The sequence below is a fragment of the Aricia agestis genome, chromosome 22 (genome assembly GCF_905147365.1).
Source record: "Aricia agestis chromosome 22, ilAriAges1.1, whole genome shotgun sequence".
Classification (NCBI taxonomy): domain Eukaryota; kingdom Metazoa; phylum Arthropoda; class Insecta; order Lepidoptera; family Lycaenidae; genus Aricia; species Aricia agestis.
In genome coordinates, this window is record NC_056427.1 from 1,155,880 (window position 1) to 1,182,763 (window position 26,884).

The 26,884-nt window shown below is 38.2% G+C and overlaps 1 protein-coding gene and 1 long non-coding RNA gene across 4 annotated transcripts in view; one reads left to right on the forward strand and one right to left on the reverse strand.

The window, feature by feature from the left end:
* LOC121738135 (heterogeneous nuclear ribonucleoprotein L) overlaps window positions 1–26,884 on the reverse strand; it is a 445,663-nt gene that overhangs the window by 739 nt on the left and 418,040 nt on the right. Inside the window, exons 6-15 of one of the 3 annotated variants that reach the window (XM_042130015.1) lie at window positions 23,363–23,446; window positions 10,880–10,975; window positions 8,298–8,371; window positions 7,631–7,723; window positions 7,216–7,326; window positions 6,602–6,723; window positions 5,300–5,450; window positions 4,838–4,956; window positions 3,792–3,880; window positions 3,279–3,444 (exon numbers count right to left, since the gene is read on the reverse strand). In XM_042130015.1, coding sequence (XP_041985949.1) covers window positions 3,279–3,444; window positions 3,792–3,880; window positions 4,838–4,956; window positions 5,300–5,450; window positions 6,602–6,723; window positions 7,216–7,326; window positions 7,631–7,723; window positions 8,298–8,371; window positions 10,880–10,975; window positions 23,363–23,446 — 1,105 coding nt within the window. Of the gene's footprint in view, window positions 1–3,278; window positions 3,445–3,791; window positions 3,881–4,837; window positions 4,957–5,299; window positions 5,451–6,601; window positions 6,724–7,215; window positions 7,327–7,630; window positions 7,724–8,297; window positions 8,372–10,879; window positions 11,009–23,362; window positions 23,447–26,884 lie in introns of all 3 variants that reach the window. The other 2 variants (XM_042130014.1, XM_042130016.1) reach the window with 2 other exon arrangements.
* LOC121738137 lies at window positions 1,711–21,574 on the forward strand. Its single transcript, XR_006037241.1, has 3 exons — window positions 1,711–1,765; window positions 11,188–11,190; window positions 21,560–21,574. It is a non-coding gene; the product is annotated as an uncharacterized LOC121738137 (long non-coding RNA).

The window sequence follows — 26,884 nt, forward strand, 5'->3', positions numbered from 1 at the left end:
ATGTGAGTCCATGTATATGAGGCGATTTGGCGCCAAAGTGTGGTTCATTGAACGTTCTTAGTCTCTCGGAGATCGTTGTTTTTTAAACAATCACCGAGGGACATTAAGAAGTAGGTGAGCTGTTGTAAGCGAGCTGTGCTTTGTCATGTGAATAATTCGTAACTATCGAGATGATTTAAAATATAAAACGAAATTAAAAACGAGATTCTTATGTGTAATATAAACGTTTTTGTGAAAATAAATAAAAAATGATCTTGAGCAATCTACAAAACAAAAATGAACCACAATTTACCGCCCAAATCACAATGAAGAATATTGTTGGTGAAGAATTTACTAGTGTAAACACCAAATAAAAACTAAAAAGAAAAAATAACAGTCCATTCACTACATGAGAGATGTAACACTAGGTTTCAACATTACTCTAATTTTTATTTGTCTTCTTGATATGTGGGAGTCTACTTCGAAGCATTTTTTACAACAGTACGCACATACAATGTTATATAGACTTAAAATTGACATCTCGACACGACAAGCGCGCGCAGTCGGGCGCGATGTGCCTCCACTATGTTACGCTACAAAATATTTAAGTACAAATTTTTTAAGCCTAGAAAGCATTTTATCGTCCACAAAATATAGGGCGCCCGCGCCCGACCGCCCGTTGTACAGTACAGCTACACATTCTTATATCTACAATTCAACTAGATTGGAAATTGACGAAAGAATTTTCGATTATTTAGATATGTAAATACGATGTACATCAATTCATTGAGGAATGATAGATCCAGCTGAATAAAATATTCAAAATCAACGTAGCCGTCAATTGTAAAATCAACTACCTACTGTCAATGTAAAACTGACGCATGCCGTCGGCGCACGTCGAAATTTATATTTATATCTAACGCAGTCATTGCTATTTAGCGTATATTTTTAAAACTTTATTTTAAAATTCTATATAGATTTTTCATTTATGACACTTGAGTACTTGATAAATAGTCGATTTGCTCTACGCATGAAACTAAAATACTCGATATTACACATCTGAAAAACTATAGCTCTACGCAATTTCTTTACCAAGCACCTTTATACACTATAGACATAATTGATATTTGACATAGTTAAAATCCAAATCCATCCTGCTGTTCTAATAAATATGACATTGCTACGTTTAAAATTGTCAAAGTTGCATTTCCACCAAAAATCAAATGCTCCTGCACATTTATTTATTCAAATACAAACATTTCAATATCATATTATTCAGAATAGTATTGCTGTGTTTGATAAAAGTCAAATGCTCTAGTGTCAGCATTTATTATCATTAGTTAAAAACGTATTCAATTCAATAGAGAAGTGTACACTTTATATAAGAATATATATTCTGTCAAAATAATATAAAAGATATATTAGAAAAGGGCGTTATGTATGTTTGCGGGAATATTGAAGCCACATAAATGTAAATAAACTCATCAATTAACATAAATAATTAAATAGAAAACAATTAAAATTTGGTACAATTCTTTGGTAGCACATTGTAAGATAACATTTAAACTATTTGAAATATATTATATTTTCCAAAATTATTTAATAATGTGAAAAAAAAATTGTCAATCACAGCAAACAATACTCCAAAAACGTTTAAGCTCACACCATTGGCAACACTGAGACATTGCGAAATTGTCTATGCCCGTTACCAACTGTCAGAAAAAAGTGGCGGTATTCCAGCAAACACAAGCGAGATTATCTATGGTCCCTACTTGACTGTTCAATTGTCTATTCAGAGTTTTTCTACCTCGGAGTCTCGTAGATTGCTCCTAAGTCGTTAACATAAAATTCAAAATAACTCTGAATCGACAGCATAAATCACTCGTTTAGAAAATTTTTACTCCTTTAAAATTACATTCCAAAAATTTTAAACTTTTTTTTTATTACGAACAAAACATAACATTACAAGAAGTTTTTAATACTTTTTTCTTCAGTCGACACGTACTGCTTAGGCCGGTATATAGGGTGTTACTAAGGTTAATATCTGTTTATTGCTAAAAAGGCTTTTAAGTCTGCTTTAAATCTAATCTTAAGCTGCCTACTCTATTATTTGCATGTTGCTATAAAAAATATTCCACGAGCACTGGCCACAGCACAACTATATTCAAGAACATTAACCCAAGCAGAAATATTTGACAACATATTCGTAACATTATCGAATGTATCATACAATTTACATTAGAGGAAGTCACGGAAACGTTGTTGCCAATATTTATGCTAGGGCCGTTGAATAACGGCGACTATAATATTATATATTTACACCGACAATTAATATAACATACACTTTAAAAATAAAAGCAAAATTACGTATATTAAAATACCATGGATATAGACATAGAAGGATTGACCATTAAAGGTAAAAACACAACAGAAATTCTCAACAAACAAACAATAACGTCAACATATACTATATTGTGCATTTTAAACCCTTGCATAATAAAAATAATTACACAATCTGATTTACAGATACTCTCTTGATACGTTGCAAATGTCATTTAACAGACGAGGACAGCAAATGTAAATAAGATATCCGCAAAAATTTTATAAGTAAGGGATATATTATTTAACTTATCCTAAACCGCGATAAAGACAATAGAAATCTAATAAAACTCTCACTTTGCTTACCCTACAGTCGAGACCACAAACTTATTGGACGCAAAATGCAGTCAGAAAAAAATTAAACCTGGAGTAAATAAAATTTCACAGAATAGTTTAACAAATTATTTTATTATACGCGCAAGATATCATGCTTTAATATTTTGAAGAGAATAAAGCCTTACTTATTTTTTTTTCTGACTGTACAATGCGTCATCCACTCAAATATATATCTGTGGTTCAAATTAACATTAGCAACACCCTGTCGCAAAACGACTGGTAACTTTTGGCTTTGTATTGGCAACACACGTTTGGTCCTATGTCTTTTTCGTTCACTTTGCTGTCAAAGTTCTTATTTATTACTCGAGATTAGCCGGCAAAGTCACTCGAGAATTTGACGACTATATTATGGCTCAAGAAATTTACGTAGACTTCGCAGATGAAGTCGAGACTTTGCCGTCAAAGACTCGCGACAATGCCAAAGAAATTTTTCCGTCCGAATTGACGGTAAAGTCTCGAGGACTTTACCGTCAGATCCCGAGACTCTGCCGTCATGTCTCGAGACTCTGCCGTCATTCTCGAGACTTTGCCGACAATTCCCGAGACTTTGCCGTCACTCTAGAGACTCTGCCCTGTCGCCTTACTAGTATTCGTGCTCGAGGCCGTTATTCTGCCCCTGCCTGTCCTGGTTCTGGCGTTCGTTCTGCCGATCCTGGTTCTGCCGGTCCTGCTTCGCCGGCGCCTGCCCCTTCTGCCCGATCTGCCGCGACGAGGAGAAGCAGAGCTTCATCACGAACGGGAACTTCGCGCCTGGAAACGTCCGCAGTAGTGCGTTAGTGAAGTGAAGATATCATTATTTTAAAGCGTATTTACATTTTTACTAACACACATTTTGCAAATAAGTAATATGCAATGCCCTTGGCAAACTTTGTCCTGGCTTCGACAAATTCAATTTCTGACTCGAAAACTAGGACAACATTAGAAGAAGGTGAAGAGGTAAACATGTTTGATTTCTTCACTGTATCGGTTTTTCCCACAAAATATGTTTAAGAAACCTTTTGTTTGGCTTTTACACTACATACTTCCACTTTTTATTTTAGTTGGCTGCATGTCAGACTGTCGTTTCATGAAAAGCAAGAAATTATCCATGGTCTAACCTGGATGCTGTATGGTAGCGTGATTGCACGCCATGATGGCCATCACCGACTGCGATATGTTCTGGAACTCCATCAGACCCGAAGACGACCTGAAATCATGTGTAAACTTGATGAGTGCGAGCGAGAGGTAACGACAGTGCTATCCCTGTCTAACACTTAGAATATGGGAGTAGAATTTTTATTTAAGGCGAGGATAAACCCCAATTTGTTATTCTGCGACTTCCGGTTTACGTAGTTCCAATATAATAACGAAGTTTTAAAGAATATGAGATATAAAGCACAATATTTAAAATACCTTAAACCATAAACATTTTAATAAAACGTAATACTTTGGCTGTAATTAATTTACAAACTCACATCCGATAAAAATCTATTTCATCGAAATATAAGTATTAACTAGGATAATTATACATTTTATTTGAATAAATTGTTAGTAATTCTATATTAAAAACTCTTTAACCAAACAATTTTGTTTCTTAATGTTTATTTCCAAAGATAATATTTAAAAAAAAACATGAAAACTAGAGAAGATCCGCTCGAGTGACTACAGTTTTATGCTAAGCTAAAATGAATCTTATTGCGATGCGTATACGCTTGGTCTTTGGTTATGTGCAAAGTTATCGTTTTGGATTGAGATTAATCCCCGCCTTAAAGCCAAAAACTAAGTTTATATCAGTAGGGTGAGAAAGAAAGAGGTGACATGACAGCGCTCACCTCTCAAACAACCTTTTCTTCAGAGATGATTTGAATGTGTTGAAGCGAGGTAGCTACACAGCTTCGAAAGAGATCGCCTATGTGAGTGAGAGGCACTAACTGCTCCATATTTTTCTACCCTCAGATTATAGGCAACAACCTAGCTGTGCAAGCGAGATAGCAGCATCTATCTCCGTCACTTCCTCTCACTCTTTAGCGGGAATTTGGAGATAATTTGTGAAGTGAGCTGTGTGAGCAAAAGCCACATGAAAACCATGGTATCCCTTTCTACCCCCTCACACATGACGTGCTGTGCGAGCGAGACGGCATCCCCGTCTCTCTCTGTCACTCACCTCTCGCTCTTCAGCGGGAACTTGGAGACGGTGTGCGGGGGGGCGACGCCGTACTCGTGGAAGACGGCCAGCAGCTGCTCGTCGGAGACGTCAGGGGGAGTGTTGAAGAAGTGTACCACCTGGAAATAGTCTCGTGTTATAGCGGTTCCTTGAACTGGTGCTAAGCAGACGCGGCGTGGGCGGGTAAGAAATACCACGAGGTGTGTATCAGAGAAGTCGATTCGTTGGCAGATTGTGGACTTTAGTAATTTTGGTCGCGTTATGTCAAACCCAGTCGACAGATCACGAGTAACATGGAATCATGGCCTGGCTTTTTACAGTGAAACTTTATTGGGCGCATAGAGATTAAAACACGAGACACGATAGAACCTAAGGCTAGCGTAAGGCTATGCGTAGCGGCTCCTGTTGGCAAATAGAACATCAAACACCCTCGTCACTATTCAACGTTGATTTCCACCTTACCTTAGACGGCGGCTGTATTCTGTTCTTGTGTATGGACGCCGGTGTGAGGAAGCGATTGTTCTTGTTGCCGACGTAGTCCTTGAACGACGGGCTCTTGTCCGGCAGCGGGTACGGGTTCATCACTTCGGAGAGATACGCCTGTTTGGAGAACCTGAAATTTCACGTCATATTATAAATACAGGGTGTAACAAAAATAAGTGAGAATACTTTAGGGTGTGTACATGCTCCTTGTAGAGAGTTCACTGTGAAAGTAGCAGCGCTGAAAGATCAATTTTTTTTTCACTTTTACACCCTAAAGTATTATCACTTATTTTTGTTACACACTGTATATTGTCGCAGCCATTAACGCCTCCGTGGTCTAGTGGTATAGAGCGCGGCTCTTGACTCGGAGGTCGTGGGTTCGATTCCCGCGTTGGAAACATGTTATTTCCAAGTTTGGTTAGGAGTTTAGGACAATGCAGGCTGATCACCTGATCCATGCGTCAGATGGGCATGTAAAAAGTCGGTCCTGCGCCTGATCTCTCGCCGGTCGTGTCGGTCTTCCGTCCCACTGGGTTATGAGAGTAAAGGAATAGACTCTCTCTTGTGTACTGCGCACACACTTGGGCACTATAAAATTACTCCTGCGTAGCTGGCCTGGTTTCAATGAAACCGGCCACCGTCACCGAAACCGGTGTGGGAGCTATTATTATTATTGTCGCAGCGTATAACTTGTTCAAGGTTAGATCGCATTAATTTAAGGGATCTAATGGAGGGAAAAACTATTCAACGTCCATTGTCTTTGTATCTCATGTATCGTTTCCAATAATGGGGTTCTGCACGCAGCGCTATATTCCAAGTTACTTAATCAGAAGTAGACCCTACTACAGGTAAATCCAACTACAGGTAAGTTCTACTACAGGTAAACTACAAGTAAACCACGCATGGCCCCCGTTAGGGCTACTGGCGCCTGTGTGCAAAAAAAGGATTTTGGCGCCCCTTTTAGGCAAATTTTTTGTGTCCTTGGTTTTGGCGCCCCTAAAGATGGCGATTTGGCGCCCCTAGAGAGATAGATTGCACGTATGGTAGCGGGGGCCCTGAAACCACGTATAACTTACGCGAGTGTGGTGAGCGTATAGTCCACCAACCAATTACTGTCAGGTTGTTGAGATTCTGAACGTAGCACTATATTCGACGTAACTTTATCACAGGTAATCATTAACTACAGGTTAGTCCCCTAATATTCCAAGTTACATTATCGGAGGTAGACCCTACTACAGGTAACCCGCCCACCACAGGTAAACTCCACTACAGGTAACTTACGCGAGTGTGAGCGTGTAGTCTCCGACTGTGACGTTGTTGAGGTTCTGTACGCAGCGCTCGACGGAGACGCCGTCGCCCATCTGCACCATGGCGGTGCCCTCTTTTGTTTTGAGGAACTTTATCTGTAAGACGAATAATGGTATGTTAGTAAAAATATTAGCTAAGATGGCACGACTATTTACTAATATCCATGGATGTTGGGCGATCGCTTTGCCCTATTGGTCTTTTGCAGGTACGCATATTGCTACAATGATATCACACACATGATATGACCTCCTTGGTCTATTTGTTTAGAGCGTGGCTCTTGACAAGGTCGTGGGATCGATACCCACGTTGGAAACATGTCATTTTCAAGTAAGGTTAAGACCATGCTGATAATAATCCATGTCTTTGTCAGTTCTGCGCCTGATTTTTCACCAAAAGTCGGTCATAGGGCCCACTGGATTTATGGGAGTAAAGGAAGAGAGAGAACTCTTGTATACTGCGCATACACTTGGGCACTATAAAATTACTCCCTCATAACTGGCCTGGCTCCAATGAAACCGGCCACCGTCACCGAAACCGGTGCTTGAGTTAACAAAAAGTAAAAGAGACAAGTAATAATGTTTACTCACCCTAACCACGTTCCCGTACAGACAGCACAGGTTGAAGAGGCGGTCCGCGTTGACCGTGTTGAGGTCCAGACCGTACACCATCATCACCGCGCCCTGCTGTGGCGGACCACCCTGGAGTGAGCGAGACGGATATATCAATTGTAAGTGAGAACGAGAGTGGTTTCAAATTGTGGGCAATAGGTGGCAGCGGTGGGATCGAATCGCCTTTGGTGGCAGCGGGGGCATCGAATTGTCTTTGGTGGCAGCGGTAGGATCAAACTGCTTGGTAAAAAAATTTGTCATATCTACTGGATCACATATTATGTTTATTTTGTTGCAAAACATTCCTGATTTTAAACCTTATAAAAGTTATTTCACTAATAAATAAAATAAATATATTTAATAATAACAGCGAAATAAGATTTAATTAGCTCACCTGATTCTGTGGTGCCATCGGGTGGTGCATGGGTGGTGGTGGTACGAATCCCTCGCCACCATAACCCTCTGGTCCGTATCCACGACCGTCTCTCTGTAACACAAGTTGATCAACGTTATTACAACGAAAAGCCTTTAAATTGTACCTTGAACTACGAGTAGGGATTTATTTACAAACATAAATATTAAGGACCAGATGTTTACAGGTCATTAGTGACGACTAGATTTTTCGAAAGTATTGTCACTATATTACATAGCAAAGTACAAAGTAAATAGCGCCAAAACTGCCGAATAAACTATACGCGACTGTGAGGTCCCTAATAATTTACCAGTTAATGGCCAAGTCATATAAAATTACCTATAAATAATATGTATATCATTTTTCGATCTTACCAGTTACCACATGGAAATAAGTTCGATCGTTCAATAAAGTATAGACTAAGGGAGATCGCAGACGGCACACTTTTTGTGTGATCGAGTCTGCGGCGCACATACAGTGGGCATGGCGCGGCCATGCAGATTATTAATATGTGCTAATTAATTTGTGCGCCGCAGACTCGATCACACAAAAAGTGTGCCATCTGCGATCTTCCTATAGAGTGTCAAGTTATATCATAATATCATCAATATAAAATCCATAACGCATGCAGGCAACATTATACACTGACCGGATGGTGCGGAGGCGGTGGGCCGTGTCGTTCCTTCATCATGGGAGGTGGTCCTCCGCTGCCAAATTCCATATCTGAAATAGATTAACATACGCTATATTATAATATCGTATTACTACCTACTACCCTATCTATTACTGCCTACGTCTGAAACAAGGGAATAGACTAGTAGTTTTAAGAATCTTATAATAAAATTAAATTAGTTTGCCGCATTTTTCGTAGATGATTAATTAAACGGTATAATTTTCGGTGCGAGTTAATTCTTTAAACTTTGGACATGTTGTTTTAAATGACCGTATGGCGCATAATTTCGCTACACATACAACGTTTACATAGCCTTTTTTTAACAGGGGGAAATGCTTTACGAATCCCCGGTAAATTGGGGATATCGGCCGGGGTATGTGGGACTCCTGTAGTCTACCCACTAAAACCCCATGGTGCTCCACTCATCGCTTAAGGCAGAGTTGCGGGTACGATAGAACCTAGGCATGTTCAATTAAATTATGTAAGCCATTTCAACATTAACATTTTTGACTTACTTACGAAAGGTGCATAAAATATTTTTTTACTTCCTTCAACCGACTTCCAAAAACGAGGAGGTTATATGCGGACTTTTTGTCGCAAATAATGACATCGCATAACATGGACTGGATCCAAATTGAATCCAAAGCCAAATCGATACTGCTAACGGCCGTACGTCACAATATTATTCATGAGATGTCACTTCATATGCGTCCACCCGTCCAGACGTGTACGTGTACGCGCCATTTGGATTAAAAATCGGAATATTTCACGACTTTCGGGCCTTTAGTCTTTAGTCAAGTTGCGATCGATATTTCGGCAGGGAAATTAGAAATTAAATATTTATGGAATACACGAGGACGCATCGCTTAGTGCCATGGTGCTTACAATACCTTATGTCAAATCCCATAATATTCGATTTCAAACCTTGCCATTGAAATTATCGAATGCAACTTATAGTCTCTGGAGTGCATTCGACCAGAATATTCTTTGAACTTTCAAGGCACACCAAAGTCGTCCAATTTCAATGAAGGAGTGAAAGTTTCACAAATACAGTCCTAATTTTAATATAAAATTCATTGAATAATCTCATGAATATCTAATGATATTGAATTTTGAGAGCAACTTGTTTTAATTCGAGAGATCTCAAATATAATAAAAGTTAAAAGCCGATTTGGGACTTTTTAAGTCCCTGAAGAAATTTAAAAATAGATTTGAATATTGATTCATATTATGTCTGAGCAATATCTACTAACACTTCTGAAATTGTTTCAAAAATTTTCAGTTACGCTCATATCGACAAAATTACGAATCGACTAGTCTCAAAACGTTCATTTTGTACTAAAAAATGTACCACTAAAGTAACCGCAAGCGCAACGACTGCAGACGTAGTTGATCCATTAACAGAAATGTTTTATGCTACGGCACTTTTAACAGCGATGTAGCCCAATCATATAGTCTAGTCGAGCGAAAACTTTGGCGGAAGTACGTCATGAATTTTTCATGAATTAAATATCATAAAAAGTAACACCCAACCGGGAAAACAGCAGATTTAATTAAGATTTTCAAAACAACACAACATCGATGCGATATAGTATTCATGAGGACGGCGCGAGAAAATCCGCCATTATTTCACATATTAAAACAGGATTGAGCTTGCAAGGCGAGAGCGAATTTAAAAATTCAGGAAGATTTAAGACTATGGACAAACATTTAGATATTTACTTAAGAAAACAACAGGACGTCTAGTAGTAGAATAGATAATACTTTTGATAATTAACTACTTAATTTATGCACTCATTTTGTACTTAAAATTTGCAATAAAATATAAGACAAAACACTTGAATAAGGCTCTATAATATTGATTAGAAGACAAAATGATGCGATATAAAAATTATCATTAATGTTAAAAAAATTATATAAAACAAAACTGAATTAGACATAAAACCGTAGCTAGAAAACAATATATCTCTCGCCTCGCTTTTAAGAGTATAGAAGTAATATAATAGAAAATAGCAAGAACACAACTGGCATTTTATTGCAGGGAGCAATTCTAGCGGGTACCATACATGCAAAGGAAAGGTTGTAAATGAAAGTATGTATCTGTTTTATAATTTTATTGTACATGTTCTTAATGCTAATGGTAACAGTGTTTGTTTAAACTAAAATGAGAATATGAATGCTGTCTAATTGTATAGCATAGTGTGATGAACATCTTGGTAAATTTGGCATGTGTTTTTAGATGATAAGTAACTATGTATATTATATAGCTATGTATTACAACTTGTAGCCAGTGAAAATTTATAGCAGAATGATCATCTTCATGACTATTTAAACATCAATTTATTGAATACACGACCAATTTCAGAAGATCACTCTACTACACATATAAACTAATCGGTTAATAACACACAACACTTTGTTAACACTGACCATGCGTCTAGTCACTACCATAATATCATCCACGTAGAAACATCAACTTCAACGGTAACATTTTTGACCACATTCCTCGAAATATCATCAAATACCAAGTGACCACACGTTACACATACTATACAAACCATTCTGCGTGTGCTCGCAAGAATGTTGGCTATGCTGGCTGCAGGTGTCTTCGCTGCAAGTCCTTGTGGTCGCATGCGTCGAGTTGCTAGTAGCATCTGTCGATACCCCATGACCAGGTCTATTAGAATCTTGAATACACAGTTGATCAAGTCAGTCGCATTATTTTTGTCAGATGAAATGTTTGTTGTTTTTGTCACTCAGCTCAGCTTAAAGCTTCAAAGTTTCAATTATTTTGTTGACAATATGTGTATCAAAACTGTATATACATGGTTCAGATAAATATAACGATTAATTATTATTCATCAAGATAGTCTTACTTCACTCAGCCTCACATACTACAAATAAACTACACAAAATATACGCTTCCTAAAGTAGAACAAAAAGATAACATATGAAATTCATTTAACCATAAGTATTCGAACGATATTCAGAGCGGAAAAGTCGTAATTTAGAAATCTCCGAAGGGTTGGGGCAATTTGCTCAGTTTTTTCAGATGTAGTGAATAGTAATGTGATTGCAGAACCTGACCTTACCCTCCCCGACTCGTGAGGATAGTTTATTCGTGCGTAAAATATGTTTTACTTCTAGGAAAGTGATTTATATTATAGCAGTAGGTAACATTTCGCATGTTGCCTGCTACTTCATTATCACACAAAAATTGCTGGCGCATTTTGCGAGACTCCAAATATCTCCACGCCAAGATTGTTTGAGCGAAAAAGTAACAACCACAGACATAGATCAAGATAGATACCGCATGTCGCTCCATTTGTATGAAAACGAGCGTGCCACTTTTTACTACTTACTGTGACGTACTGAATACCGATGATAAGAAACGTGTCCATTATCAAGGCCATCGTTTCTATTTGAATTTCTACAGCTCAATACGGCACTTTTAGGCATTTAAAATGCCTAAATGCCTAAAAATTCCGATTGACGTCCAATTCCGATAGCAGACTAAAGAAAAGACTTTCGAAAGACGAGCATTGCTCGCGATCTGGCACGCGAAGTACTTGCACATGCGGCATCTATCTTGATCTATGACTGTGTAACAGACAGATATAAACCCTATTAAATATGACTGAGACTTATTAAATTATGGAGTCTTTTCAATTGTTCCTAGAGTAAGTTTCGGCAAACGACAGCAAAGTCTTTCCCTCATCGACAACAAGAATAAATGCATTTATAGGTAGTCTTTTAAATCCCAGAATTTATCATTAAACATAGTAGCCATATTTTATTTTAATTCCTGTTTTTATGTAAACGAGTCACAATGAAAATGGTGGATTCATTTTCAACGACAAACGCGACGTTGAACACAATAGACAAAATTTATTTGCAAATTTTAATTACCATTTAATTTTTGACCAGAAATCAACCATTGAGTGATATTAAAATTGTTTCACATTTTGCGAGCTTTAAAATTAATCCCATTTAGCATAAATCACTACAACGAGATGAATAAAAGGATAAAAGGCATAATCGTATATTATTGAAAGTACAAACGGACGTAATTGTTTGAGAGCACACGAGTAAGGCTTTTTACAAACAAAACAGTATTAGACTTAGCGATAACAAATTCCATATAAAGATAATCGCATTGTTATTTTGTTACTTTTAATTTTATATAACAAATAATAATTTTACCAGAATGTAAGCTACAGTTCAGTCTGAGACAAGAGTTGTTCAGCAGACTTCGGCACGGTGTTTGTGCAATGTTAATGTTATTTTGGCCCCACGAAAAATGATACTTGGATGACATGATACCGTAAAACAACCTTTACAACCGTTTAGAAATGTCACGAGTATGCCTCATAAGATTTAACGGTTATTGTTAAATTAATATTCGACAAGCGTCTTGGATCGCTTTATCGACTCACACAATCGCGAGGTAAAATATTTTAGGAATTTCAGTCACTTGTTGCGAGGTAGCACGATCAAAAAAAAATTTTTTATGAAAAATGGGGGCAAACGAGCAAACGGGTCACCTGATGGAAAGCAACTAGCGTCGCCCATGGACACTCGCAGCATCAGAAGAGCTGCAGGTTCGTTGTCGGCCTTTTAAGAGAGAATAGGGCAATAGGGAAGGGTAGGGATGGGAAAGGAAGGGAAGGGAATAGGGGAGGGTAGGGAAGGGAATAGGATAGGGTAGGGAAGGGAATAGGATAGGAAATTGGGCCTCCGGTAAACTCACTCACTCGGCGAAACACAGCGCAAACGCTGTTTCACGCCGGTTTTCTGTGAGAACGTGGTATTTCTCCGGTCGAGCCGGCCCATTCGTGCCAAAGCATGGCTCTCCCACGTCAGTTTCTCTTCGTTGGTATGTCAAAATTTTTTGAGAAAAGTTATTCATACTAATATTATAATTGCGACGGTGTGTCTGTCCGTCTTTCTATCTCTTGCCACTAGATATATAAAACATTGAACAAATTTCTGAGGGGTATAGAGATAGTTTATCTATATTATAATAAGTAATAACAAGCCCAAGAAAAAAAGGAAGGAGAAAATGTCGCTTACAAAGTAGCAATTCAAAATGAAACAAGTCCCGAGGAATATAAAACAAACGCCATTTGAAGTTAACTTAATAGTTTATAATTAAGTGAGACCAGCACAAAATAAATTTTCTCTGAACAAGAAAAGACGTCGGGGATTTCTAGAAAAATTTCAAGAGCAAAGTTCCCTTCTCTCTTTCTATTAGAATTTTATCTGGTCAAGACAAATTTTGTTTATATGTTTTCTGGAAACCGCAATTTAATGAACAAAAATGAGGGCCTTGTTGCATTTTAAATTAGTAGGATGTATTGTATGTATATGTATTGTGTTAAGTATTACATGTATTAAGTAAACTAAGGTTGGGTTGCAGCAACTAACTTCTTTAATTGTTACTTTAACTATAACTTTAACTACAATGCAAAATGTCAAATCTTTGGTTAAAGTTAGAAATGGACGCCATCAAGACGCCATATTTAACCATAACCATAGAGCTCGACAAGGTTTTAAATGCACGTGGCGAAAAAGGAACTAACGCTGTCATCATACAAAAACGACATTTTTGACAGTTCTCCTTTTCCAGCAGCGCCCCGGCCCACGTTCATATTTTATAAACTTGTTGGACCAGCTGTCATCTGTCAATTTCTCCGCTCAAAGTTAAGGTTAAAGTTAAAGTTAAATTAGCCTTAACTATAACCATAACTTTAACTTTAACCACGCCTCAGCAACCCACTCTAAATGGTTTTTCCTTAGTGAAGATTTTTAAAGCGCAAAGTTATGTGGCATTGCTTTTTTTTTTTGGGATGTTTATAATTTATTTAACATGTGACCAGGGGGGTGAGCCAAAATCTTTTCGTTTTCGCTTCGTTATAGAATCGCCATTTCGAAGAAATGTAAGTATTAAATAATTTTATAGTCTAAAACATATAAAAAACACTTATAAACTAGCCGGGGTCAAAGAGAATGCGAAGTCAAAGTCACTCACAAGTTACTTCTTTTACTCGCATCGTGTCGCTGCTGTCGAATTACGATGCCCTCTATAGTTTCTGCACGGTCCCTATTCAGAGCATTTTGTAAAGTTTTCAACGTGTTTTCATTAAAACTAGTAAACCGTATTTCACAGCTGATCGCACTCTTACACCCACGTGTTGCCTGAATCTGCCACTCGCCGCGCCACTAGAGATATCCAAGAGGCCTATTTCTACCGCGTATGTGCCTTTTTCGTTACCACTTCTTCATGCACTCCCGGAGTGCTAGCCGTTGTTTTTACAAAGCTCGGCCTCTCGGGTACTAAAATTTAAATCTGAATAGACCGGTGCCCAATGCCCATACAAGCCGCGTATGAAAAGTTTTTGTCCCACCGTTCCATTGTTTGCTTTTACCCAGTTACAGTAGTTACAGGTATTTGGAATAGAAATTGTTGCGAATTTACATCCACAGTAAAAACTCGACTAACCGGACTAATTTATAGGCGAATATAGAAGAAAAATCGGGATGTTCAAAATATTATGTGTATTGTATAACGCCTCCGTGGTCTAGTGGTATAGAGCGCGGCTCTTGACTCGGAGGTCGTGGGTTCGATTCCCGCGTTGGAAACATGTTATTTCCAAGTTTGGTTAGGACAATGCAAGCTGATCACCTGATTGTCTGACAAGTAAGATGATCCATGCGTCGGATGGGCATGTAAAAAGTCGGTCCTGCGCCTGATCTCTCGCCGGTCGTGTCGGTCTTCCGTCCCACTGGGTTATGAGAGTAAAGGAATAGAGAGTGCCCTCGTGTACTGCGCACACACTTGGGCACTATAAAATTACTCCTGCGTAGCTGGCCTGGTTTCAATGAAACCGGCCACCGTCACCGAAACCGGTGTGGGAGCTATTATTATTATTGTATAACTAGCTTTTGCCCGCGGCTTCAGCCGCCTGGAATTCTGAGAACGAAATAATGAAAAAAAAATCAACTGAGTGACATAGGCTATATGTTTTTATACATAAAATATAGTAGTTGGGGAGGGGAAGAGGGGATTTCGGGAGTAGCTCGAGCGTGTCAGATTAAGCTTGCATAGGCTTCCGACATGTGTCTAGTTATCATGGTGTAGAAATCAGATTTCTCACGTGGTGGGTAATTTTTTTTTATTATTTTTAAATATTGAAATGTTGGATCTTTCAGATTAAGATAGGGGATGTTTAGTATACCCCAAAGAAGCTTCCATATAAAGCACTGACGATTCAAAAGTTAGGTAAGCCTGTAGGGACATTTTAAAATATAAAAAAATAAAGCTTCATATTTTTTTAACTAATCCTTCGCAGATATTTTATTTTGCTCTAAACTAAATGATTTAGTCCTTGTTGTCTAAAATATATTTATTATTTACCTATATAAGCAAATTTCTGAGTATATTTTCTTTTTCAAAACTTTATAAAGGCTGCAGTTTCTGAACCCACCGCTAAAATAAAAAAAAACGCTCCTATTATTTTTTTATCAGCTTTACCTAATGTACAAAACCAACTAGGTCTCCATGACGCTCAAGTGACTACAAAAATAGCACCCTCCCCTCCCCTATGTCACTCAGAAATACACCAGCTTTCTAACGGTGTTCAATTTTTGCAATCGGACCAGTAGTTTAAGAGATTAGCTCCTACAAACAAAAAGCAAACTTTACCTCTTTATAATAAAATTATTAGTGTAGAAGTGTAGATAAATAATCTAAATTCTAGCCAAATCGGTTCAGCTACTTAAGCGTAAAGAGGTAACATACAGACAAACCACAATATTAAAAGGATTTCAGGGCAGTAAATTTTCTCAACACAGAAAGACACCACCCACCAACCATTAGCTAAATATTATTATCTGGTGCATTTCAAACAAAAGTCTACGCGTACAATACAAATTTACCGACAAGTTCTATTAAAAAAAAAAACCAGGTAACAACACGAATAACATAAAAACCCTTTGGCGTTGAATATGTTTTTATTAGCGCTAACACACCAGCTTTTCATCAGCTTTATATCGTCGCGATATTATGCAGAAAATACGGAGAAATACATTCTGTATTTTCTGTATGATGCTAATATCATAAGTCGTTGTTTCTGTATGTTATTATTGCGTATAACATATTTTATTAGCCCTTTGACGCAAAAGATTTATGTTTCGGTACGAATACGGTTCGGGAACTGTACATTTTCTGGAAGGTATCTCGCATCCTTTACCAGGACCCAAAGTATCTATACAACATGACTGGTGAGACTTGTTCAATACTCGAGGACGTGATATTTGGCTATTTTAATAAATGAAAAAAAAATCAATAATTGATCAAATGATCACTGAGTATTGTAGCTTAGGCTGCGTCCCCATCAGACACGGCGCGGCGCCGGCACCGTGTCTGATGGGGACGCAGCCTTAAAGTTAAATAATTATTTACCCAACGCATGGACACCGCGCGCGGGCGGGGTAGCGCGCGGCGCGGGGCGCAGGCAGGCGCGCCAGCCGCATAGTAATCTATTAAGTCTCCATGATTCATTTATTTAAAGGGAAATTTGGTCAAAATTTAAGTACCTAATTTTATTACATAATTATAATAAGTACTCTCCTTAAATATTGATCATGTCTCACCAGTCATGATGTATACCGAATTTCATGCAAACTGACGCAATGGTTAAAGTGTAAGTAGTTAAAAGACAGACAGAAAAAACACACTTTCGAATATCCGGAAAACTATACCAGTTAAATCCTTTTCCGTGCTCAAAGTATCTACATACCCGAGTTCATTTAAATAGGTGAAGCGGTTTAAGTATAGGGAGGTAACAGACAGACAGACAGATGGCCAGACACTTCCAAATTCATATCAATAGTTCGGAATAGTGTGCTAAACGCACCTGCAACCCGCCACGGACATCCGTCCAGCCATTAATCAGACAAGTGAATATTTCAGTCTCCCCCCCCTCAGGAATTCAGAGCTCGAATGCGGGGAATGTGAATTATTAACGTTGCAACACTCGCCTCGATCAACCTGTACATTCCGGTCAGGGTTGCCACCACCTAGGTATTCCCTGTACACAGGGAATATACTCATAGAATGCTAAAAGGTCATTAGATATTATATCGACTTATAGTGCAAATTCTTGTTGTTGGAATTTCTTTATTACAGTCCTTTTTGTACTTTTTCACGTGCAAAAAAATGGTGCGAAGATGCTTTGGGTTCCGGGAAAGGACATGACATTGGTTTTTTGTTCAGTTTACGGTTTTAGCGCAGCAAGAATAAGGGCATATAGAGTAAGTGCTGAAGGCCTAGAGGCTAAAACAGGCCTCAAATTTTTGGGACTAATAATTTATTGCATTATGGAAAATCTAAATTTCAAATTGGTAACAATACTTTTGGACTCCACATTCCACAAGCTTTGCAAGGAGCCAAGATACTTAATTACACCTTTTTTTTTAATTAAATAAGCGGGCAAACGAGCAAACGGGTCACCTGATGGAAAGCAACTTCCGTCGCTCATGGACACTCGCAGCATCAGAAGAATTGCAGGTGCGTTGCCGGCCTTTTAAGAGGAAATAGGGTAATAGGGGAGGGTAGGGAAGGGAAGGAAATAGGGAAGGGAAGAAAATAGGGGAGGGAAGGGAATAGGGTAAGGGATTGGGCCTCCGGTAAAGTCACTCACTCGGCGAAACACAGCGCAAGCGCTGTTTCACGCCGGTTTTCTGTGAGCCCGTGGTATTTCTCCGGTCGAGCCGGCCCATTCATGCCGAAGCATGGCTCTCCCACGTTAAACCTTGTACTGTATGCCTTTGTTGTTCTTTGACATTTCTGGTCACATTTTAGTTTTTACCTTTTTAAACTTCCACGTTTTATCTGTCTATGTGCCAACCCTACTACAACTCCGAAACTGCATCGCAGCGTGTCAATGAAAAATGACGCCATATCCCGACGAGCTCGCGGAGTCGGGACGCTCCGTCATACAACATAGCGAGAAATGTGCTATCGCACTTCGCACCTACGAGTATATGTAATAATAATAATACCCCCCACACCGGTTTCGGTGACGGTGGCCAGTTTAATTGACACCAGGCCAGGTACGCAGGAGTAATTTTATAGTGCCCAAGTGTGTGCGCATTCATTTACTCTTATAAGTCATAACCCAGTTGGACGGACGACCGACACTACTGGCGAGACAGGCGCAGTTCAGTTTAGTTCAGTGATCGACTTTTTACATGCCCATCCGACGCATGGATCATCTTACTTGTCAGACAATCAGATGATCAAACTTGGAAATAACATGTTTCCAACGGTGGAATCGAACCCACGACCTCCGAGTCAAGAGCCACGCTCTCTTTGGAGATACTTTGAGAGACAAAAAATGTGGCACTCGGGGACTGCCGCGGGAAAGCTATTGCATAGCATTTTTTACCACCTTATGCAATTTTAATTTCCATACATCTAGTTGCATGCACACAAACACCGTGTCGAAGTCTGGCAACGTCGCGTCGCACCGACCGTCACAGCGGTGCGTGAGTTGCGTCAACGCCGCACTGCCCCGAGCCGAAGTCTGCCGAACTTTAGACGAATGTTAGGTGTTTTTCGTTACGGAATTTCACGATTCTGTCGCCGCGCTTAAAGCTCTCGATAAAAGCTGTGCAACTAGCTGACGCCAGCAAATCCGTTGCACCAAAATACGTTTATCGCGCGGGAACCGTACGTTTTTCCAGGATAAAAAGTGTCCCATGTCCGTCCCGGGACTCAAAGTATGCCCATATCAAATTTCAGCAAAATCGGTTGAGCGATGTTTAAATTGTAAAAGTTTCCTGCACTATAATCGAATACATAAAACTACTATAAAATATAGGTTGGGTTACTAAAATGTTATATTACTACTAGATGTCCCGCGCGGCTTCGCCCGCGTAAATTAGAAATTTTACAGAATCCGTAGGTACATTTTCCCATAAAAAATATTTCCCCCGTTTTTCCCACATTTTCCTGAGTTTCTTCTGTCGTATTAGTCTTAGAGTAATAATATAATATAACCTTCTCGATAAATGATGAGTCTTACTCGATAAATGATCTATCTAACACTGAGATAAGTTTTTAAATCGGACCTGTAGTTTCTGAGATTGACGCGTTCAAGCAAACATACTCTTCAGGTTTATAATATTAGGTAGATATAGATTTTTTTTAATTATCGCTTGACAAACTCGAGTCTCGATTTAAAAGACTATGAAATGGTATAATATGGTAGTGATGATGATGATGATGATGATGAAGAATGTAATTTGCATAGTAGCATATGCTTTCTGTTCTTAAAACAACGCCGAAACTCCCAAACTTGTATCTATAAAGAATCAGGAATTCTCTCAGCACCTTCCGAACCACGGTATACCAGGTATATCTCGGTGCAAAATCTTACTTGTTGGTAGCATATGCTTAGAATACTTCTCACGAAACCGAAGTCACCATATGTTTCCCTATAAGTTTTGAGGAGTTCCCTCGATTACTTATGGATCCTTCATCAGATCACCACTTTTCTGAATATAATACCAAATTGGGATGATACCCTATATACCAAAAGAAAAATTTTGAAAATCGGTTAACAAACGGCGGAGTAATCGTTGAATATAAGAAAACGAACATAACACCTTCCCCATTTTGAAAGTCGGTTAAAATTGTAGCCTATGTGTTATTTATTTAATATTTTAATCAGCACATGAATTGAATAACAAAATTTTTTTCAAATTAATCGTAGCACCATCTGTCAGGACAAACTAAAATTGAAATAGAATAATATTGAATGCGATGATAGCGCCGTCCGCCGGATCTAATGTAAAACATTCCAAAATCAACAACTCCTTATAAATAAGAAATTAATTGAAAAAACATTTTCCAGTAGACCAAACTGTAAATCTAAACCATTCTCGAATCTCCACGAACACACACAAAAAATTTCATCAAAATTGGTCCAGTCGTTTAGGAGGAGTTCAGTCACATACACACGCACACAAGAAATATATATATTAAGATAAAAAGGTTTGCTATTCATACCAATAGTAATTAAAAAATAATATTTTGTTTTCTAAAAGGCGAAAACCTTGATTTCGTCAGAAAGGGTACGAGTAATGCGATAGACAGAGAGCGGACATGTAGGTGAATATAATTGTAGGCACCTAGCACTGCGCGGTCGGAATTTGAACTTAATAGTATCGTAACATGAGTCGTTATTTCTTTAAACGGGTGCCGCTAGTGAGACTTCTGTTGGTACTACTAATATGTATTCTGTGCTAATACGCCCTTGGGAACCGTCTAGCCGGCATGAAGGGATCAAATAATCCTAAATATCATTTCCTGGAATAATTTTTGACCGACGTCCAAAATAGGAGGAGGTTCTAATATGTTCAGTTGTGGATGGCTTTATTTATGAAAACTTCTTTAGCGGCGTTATGCACTTTTTCTTGAATGGGGAAGAATGTTAATTTCACGTCAGGACAAGTGAGCTGATCGAAAATTCATAAGACGAAGGTAAGTATACTGCCGTGCTGGCGCGGCGTAGAATAGGAAGTAATATCCTCTTTATATCGCATAGAAACAAGTATGAACCGATTTTTTAGTAAGTAGAAGAAACTTCCACCAGCTTATACAAGGTGTAACAAAACTTTTCGTGGTAGAGCCATGCTTCGGCACGAATGGGCCGGCTCGACCGGATAAATACCACGTTCTCACAGAAAACCGGCGTGAAACAGCACTTGCGCTGTGTTTCGCCGAGTGAGTGAGTTTACCGGAGGCCCAATCCCCTACCCTATTCCCTTCCCTTCCCTACCCTCCCCTACTACCCCATTCCCTCTTAAAAGGCCGGCAACGCACATGTAGCTCTTCTGTCCATGGGCGACGGAAGTTGCTTTCCATCCCCACCCGTTTGCTCGTTTGCCCCCTTATTTCATAAAAAAAAAAACCTCGTTACACCTCGGTTTCTTGTTTGCATAAAATGATAACACACAGACATACTTATGCATTTGTATTATTATGGTAAAGTTTTATCTACAGAAAATAATATTATTCTGTAATTATTATCGAATATAGTACAGTACTTTTCATAATAATTATTATGCTCTGAATACTTCGCCGTGAAAATTATTCTCCAGTCGACAATTCGGTTGTATATTTTTATAGCAAAGTTTAGTACTTATTAATTTAGCTTTCGTACCGACAGAATCATTATTATATTTTATTCTCAAAGTTGTAGATATATTTGTAAAGTTATAAAATTGAATGTATTTTAAAGTAGTGTATCCATTCTGTACCGAAGTTGGTTGGGATAAAATATGTTATTGTAAAAAAATTGACACCCTATTTTTTGGTTTAATGGACTCTCCTAATGATGCCTAAGCCCTAAAAAAAATTGGCAGGTAGGTTTAAGTGCACCCTGTATAGTAGTATCAACAAAAATTTCTTGCGTCCCATATGGTAGAAAATAGGCTACTTGACCCATATTCAATTTCATTTAAAAAATGCATATTCCTAGTAGAACTTGGCCTAGGAAACCGTATTTCACCCTTATCATCAAATAAAAGCTTATGATTGATAAATAAAGTCGATTTGAAAATATGATTTGTACTGACGAAAACGCTTTTGCGGTACTTCCGATTTGGATGTGACGTCATCATACTCGTAATTATATGTAAGTTTATTTGTACATAAATAATAAGAATAAGCCTAGAAAGATTTGTAAAATATATTTTCTTGGATAATTCAAATAAAACATCAGTTTTATATATTATCTCCATTTATTGTAGACGGGAAATGAAATGGCCAAAACTTTTCTCCAAAAGTTTTTAACATTACAAAATTGATTTCTAATTTCTTATTTAATCTCTATAATATAAAAATGAGTCGCTGAATGTGTTGCTAAGCGCAAAACTCGAGAACGGTTGGACCGATTTCGCTAATTTTTTTTTTTTAATATTCCTTGAAGTACGAGGATGGTTCTTACGGAGAGAAAAATACTAAAAAAAAATAATTAAATTTCCTGAAAAAGTCTAAAAACAACACTTTTCTATACTCCCATACAAAAGTTAAAGAATCGACTGTTAGGCGATACGAAGTTCGCCGGGTCAGCTAGTTCTTTTATAATTTTTGGGCACTTTTAGACTCGTACATTTAGCACATAAAAATGTTCAATAAAGAGAGTTTAAAATACAAAACGTATGACGTCACACTATGGCGGACAGTGTTTTCGGCGCCATTTATAAGGCATATTTTTCAATCAACATTTTTATGGGTTTCTACTGTGTAAAATATTAAAATATTATTAGTTTTTTTTGTGCAAATGAATGATTAAGAAGCGATTAGCATGAAGAAAAAAATTAGGTCAAGTAGCCTATTAATTTTCCGAAAACAACACAATTTGAATGTTATCAAAATCGATCTCTTTTTTCGATGTTTTGCATTTCACATGACATTGAAAAATGTCACAACTCACATTGTAATAAATAGTGTTTAGGTTCTGGTAAAAATAAACTTATTAATATTCTATTTCTAAAACGCGACACGACACAGCGTGACAATTTATATGGCAATCAACCGTCGTAAGAGTCAGGGCCTGTACCACGAAACCGTTGAGACTCAAACAATCGAACGAAAATGCCGCGTCCTGCTCTAACAAACGTGAAACGACGTTGTTAGAGCAGGACGCGGCGTTCTTGTCCGATTGTTTGAGTCTCAAAACGATTTCATAGTAGGGCTACTGGTCCAAGCGATCGCGACCGATAAAAATTCAAACAAAATGCCACTTTATGACATATGCTATAGGTTTTATTTTGCTCTACGCCCCTATAAAGGAGCGGCGGCATAGATCGCTAGACCAATGTCGGTAGAAAATAAAACCTATGGCCTTAGCCATAAAGTGACTTTTTTTAATTTTTGTCGTTCGCTGCAAAGATCGGAATGCCTCGCCGTGTCGCGCCACATCTTGATGTTCGAGGACATAAATAGTGCAATTATACAGTATACTCACTGTACGGCTGCGGCCGCCCGCCGGTGTACTGTGGCGACTGGAGCAGCGGCGCGCTGCGCTGCGTCGGCTGCACATCCTCTGACACTGGAATTACAGATATTTACGTTAATTAAAAAAAACGGGTTACACTGTGGGAGTGCCGGCAGAAGTTAAAACAAAACAGCAAGGCAGGCATACGCTTTCGCGGAGCGATATATCTTATACTATGTCGCGCCGGCCGTCCACTCTCTTGTCTCTCTACGTCTTGACGTAACTTCAACATTTTTTAAGCCCGGTCGCACGTTATCCGGATTTCTGATCAGAAAAATTCGGACGCCCCGCCCCGCTCATACATTTAACACGTCAGAATTCTGATAATATGCGGGGGTCTGCAACAAAGTGTATGAACAGAGTGCATTCCAGCGGGCGCCCGAATTTTTCTGATCAGAAATTTCGGATAATGTGCGGCCGGGCTTAATCATCTTCAAAAAGAACACAACGCTTCAGAAAGTTAACCTCAAAACAGCTTAGGGTTAAACTTTAATAGATGATCTACTGCACATATTTATATTGTGGCCATAATGGGAACGTTAATGATGGATGATCATTTTATTTTACTTTATCGGTACTAAAATGCCACAACGTTTTATCGTACTATTTATCCCGGGAAAATACAAGATTCCCATTAAACAAAACACTCAATATATAGTTCAATAAGGTTGGGAATAATATAAAATTATGTTCCGAATTCCAAATTATAATTCAATAAAGTTGAAAATTGCATAACAAATTAAAATATGTCAATGTCAAAACAATTGTACACTCGAGTGTTCGGTTTTCATCAGATAAAAGTATTTTTAAATTTATTTTTTTACGTCCCAGATTTCAGACAATACAGTCCCAGGCATAGACATTGTGTTCTCCGAGGGATATTTTAACGAAAAAAATCAATTTTCCTTTATATTGGAAGCAGGCTGCTCAATTTACATAATGTATGAGACGCGCAAGGCAGGAGGGGGAAGTCTCAAAAATGTTCCACATTGATAAAATTACACTCCGCCACCGATAGTTTACTGTAAATTGAACTATATTGTGTCTATTTACTGGACACACAAGGTTGATTTCAGGTGGCCAATATAAAAAAAAACGCCATCTTGTAAATGACACTTGAGAAACAACTGCTCACATCCCGCATTTCATTGCTTGGATGGCATGTGGAGAGGAGGACGACAATTCGAAAAAAAATGCAGGATCTTGGTGTCGTCTTTCCATGTTTCTTGTGTGCAATAAATGTTAAAAAAATAAAAGATCTACAAGGATCTCGCACGTGGCCAAAATTAAAGCCGCCATCTTATAAATGTCTCACACCCGTCTGTCATGTTTAGATGGGATTGACAGGAGAGCGTGATCAATGATCATAATTATTCACGTCTATCTAAAGTGACATTATAGAATATGACGTAGATAGCCTCACGTCAACACAGCCTTGTGTCCTGTGTAAACAGACCACGTAGCTATACACTACATGCATTATCCACACACCGCCAAATCACCAAAGTAAGGCGTAGTCGCTACACGTGTGCGTGTAATTATAACATAGCAAGGCGTACTTTAATTGGCCTCACTTGCAAAGTCCGTCTTTTCTCTCAATTAGGTCTGGGTATCTCTCAGATACGAGTAAATCCAGAAACAAACTCCAAACTCAACAAGTAAAATAATTGTGATGCACTCAATGAAACTTGCGGAAGTCTTCATATTGGAAACCAATCAGAAGATGCTCGCTTCGAACACAATAATAAAGTTTCCCGATAAACTAGAGGACTCCCTGGTCCGTTCGGGATCATTTTACCCGCGACAGGTCTTTATACGGATGAGATAAGGATCACTGTCGTACAGACAATGTGAAAAATAGCTCAGAATGTAGCTTTTCAAGTGTTTGTCTTCGAACAGAGCCTTTGATTTTATAGATTACTTCATCGTTATTGTAAGCCGTCCTTTGAGATAAAACAGGATGCTTTCAAGATGCATCGGAGTTCTGTTTCTTTTGTCTGAGACTTGTCTAGTTGGCTGGTAGAAAATAGCATTGGTCGTGGTTTAATTAAGGTTTAAAATATGCTCAACCATTGTTTTTGACCACTGCATTATTTCTCTTTAAATTTTGGCAACGAACAATTATAACCTAAATTACATTAAACCATATGCCATAAATTCATTAAAAATACAAATTTGATAAACGCTTGCATCATAAGGTGTCTTGACTTAACAATAACCATTTCAAATTCAGAAAACCATGTTTTTACTCAGAAAGTAAATGATCATCTATCGTCAAAATTTCCACTAGGCAACGTGTCCTTAAATCAGAGAGGATTAATATTATGATAACTTAAAATTACACGATTAGGTGATTAATAGAATTAAATCAAGCCAGATGAAACGATGCTCCTTTTGTAAATCTAAGATTTAAATCTTTTACGTGCCCAAATATTACTTTATTTAGAACAACGTCTCGTAGATCTGCGTTCACCTTATCCAATCATTTCTTAGGATCCTGAATGATCTAATTACTTTATTTGGAGCATTGTTTCAAATCTAATTGACTCTAATGTAAATGCAGATTCACATTCAGTCAGTATCTGACGTCAGTCCACTAGTTTGTCAGTGCTGACCTGGCACTGCCATAGAGTGAAGGCAGATTTACATTGAGTCAGTGGCTAACGTCAGCGTACTGAACTGACTTGAAATTCATTTACACCATGGCAGTGCACTGACACGGCAGTGAACTAACATCAGTTACTGACTCAATGTGAATCTGCCATAATGCTGAGTACTGACTCACCTGCAAGTGAACCACACTCCAGCCCCCGTCACGCACTTCCCTGCACATATAAAAGACGAGCACACTCTTTATACCATTCCTTCCATTTCTATGTTGCTCATGCCAATCCCACTGATAAAACTACCATAAAATATATATAAATAAACAACAAAGTGTACTTTTGGCTCTTCAGTGACATCTGTTTTGTCGTTGGCTGTGTCTTGTGTCTCTTGTACAGATGTTTTTCGCTTGTCAGTGCATTCGGCTGTCTCCATCTCAATGTTTTCTGTTTGATTCCCGCCGAGTTTGTCGCTTGGACCATTCAGAGTGTGTTTGACTTTGATATGTGCATGGAAGTCGATATGACTATAATTGCTGTAATCTAAGGACAAGGTTTGCCATATTTCTAATTGTTAAAAGCGACAAAACATGCATACTAAGGCGAGTAAGCTCTAAATGACGCAAAGTAGAAAAATTAAGCAACGTGATCATGATATTCTTCATTTAAAAGCACTATTCTTCTAAAATCTAAATGGTCTACAGGAGTGTTGCTTAAGTTTTCTACCGTAGTCACCTAGCCCACGCACCTTTCTATAAAATAAAATTAGTAAAGTAAACCTCATCCTTTCTTGTATTAGGCTGTGGGTTGCAATCGAAAGCGTTGTAAGAATCTAAGTAGCGTTTAAAGTTGCAGTTAAAAAGCTAGTAGTGTAAGTATTTGAATTTCA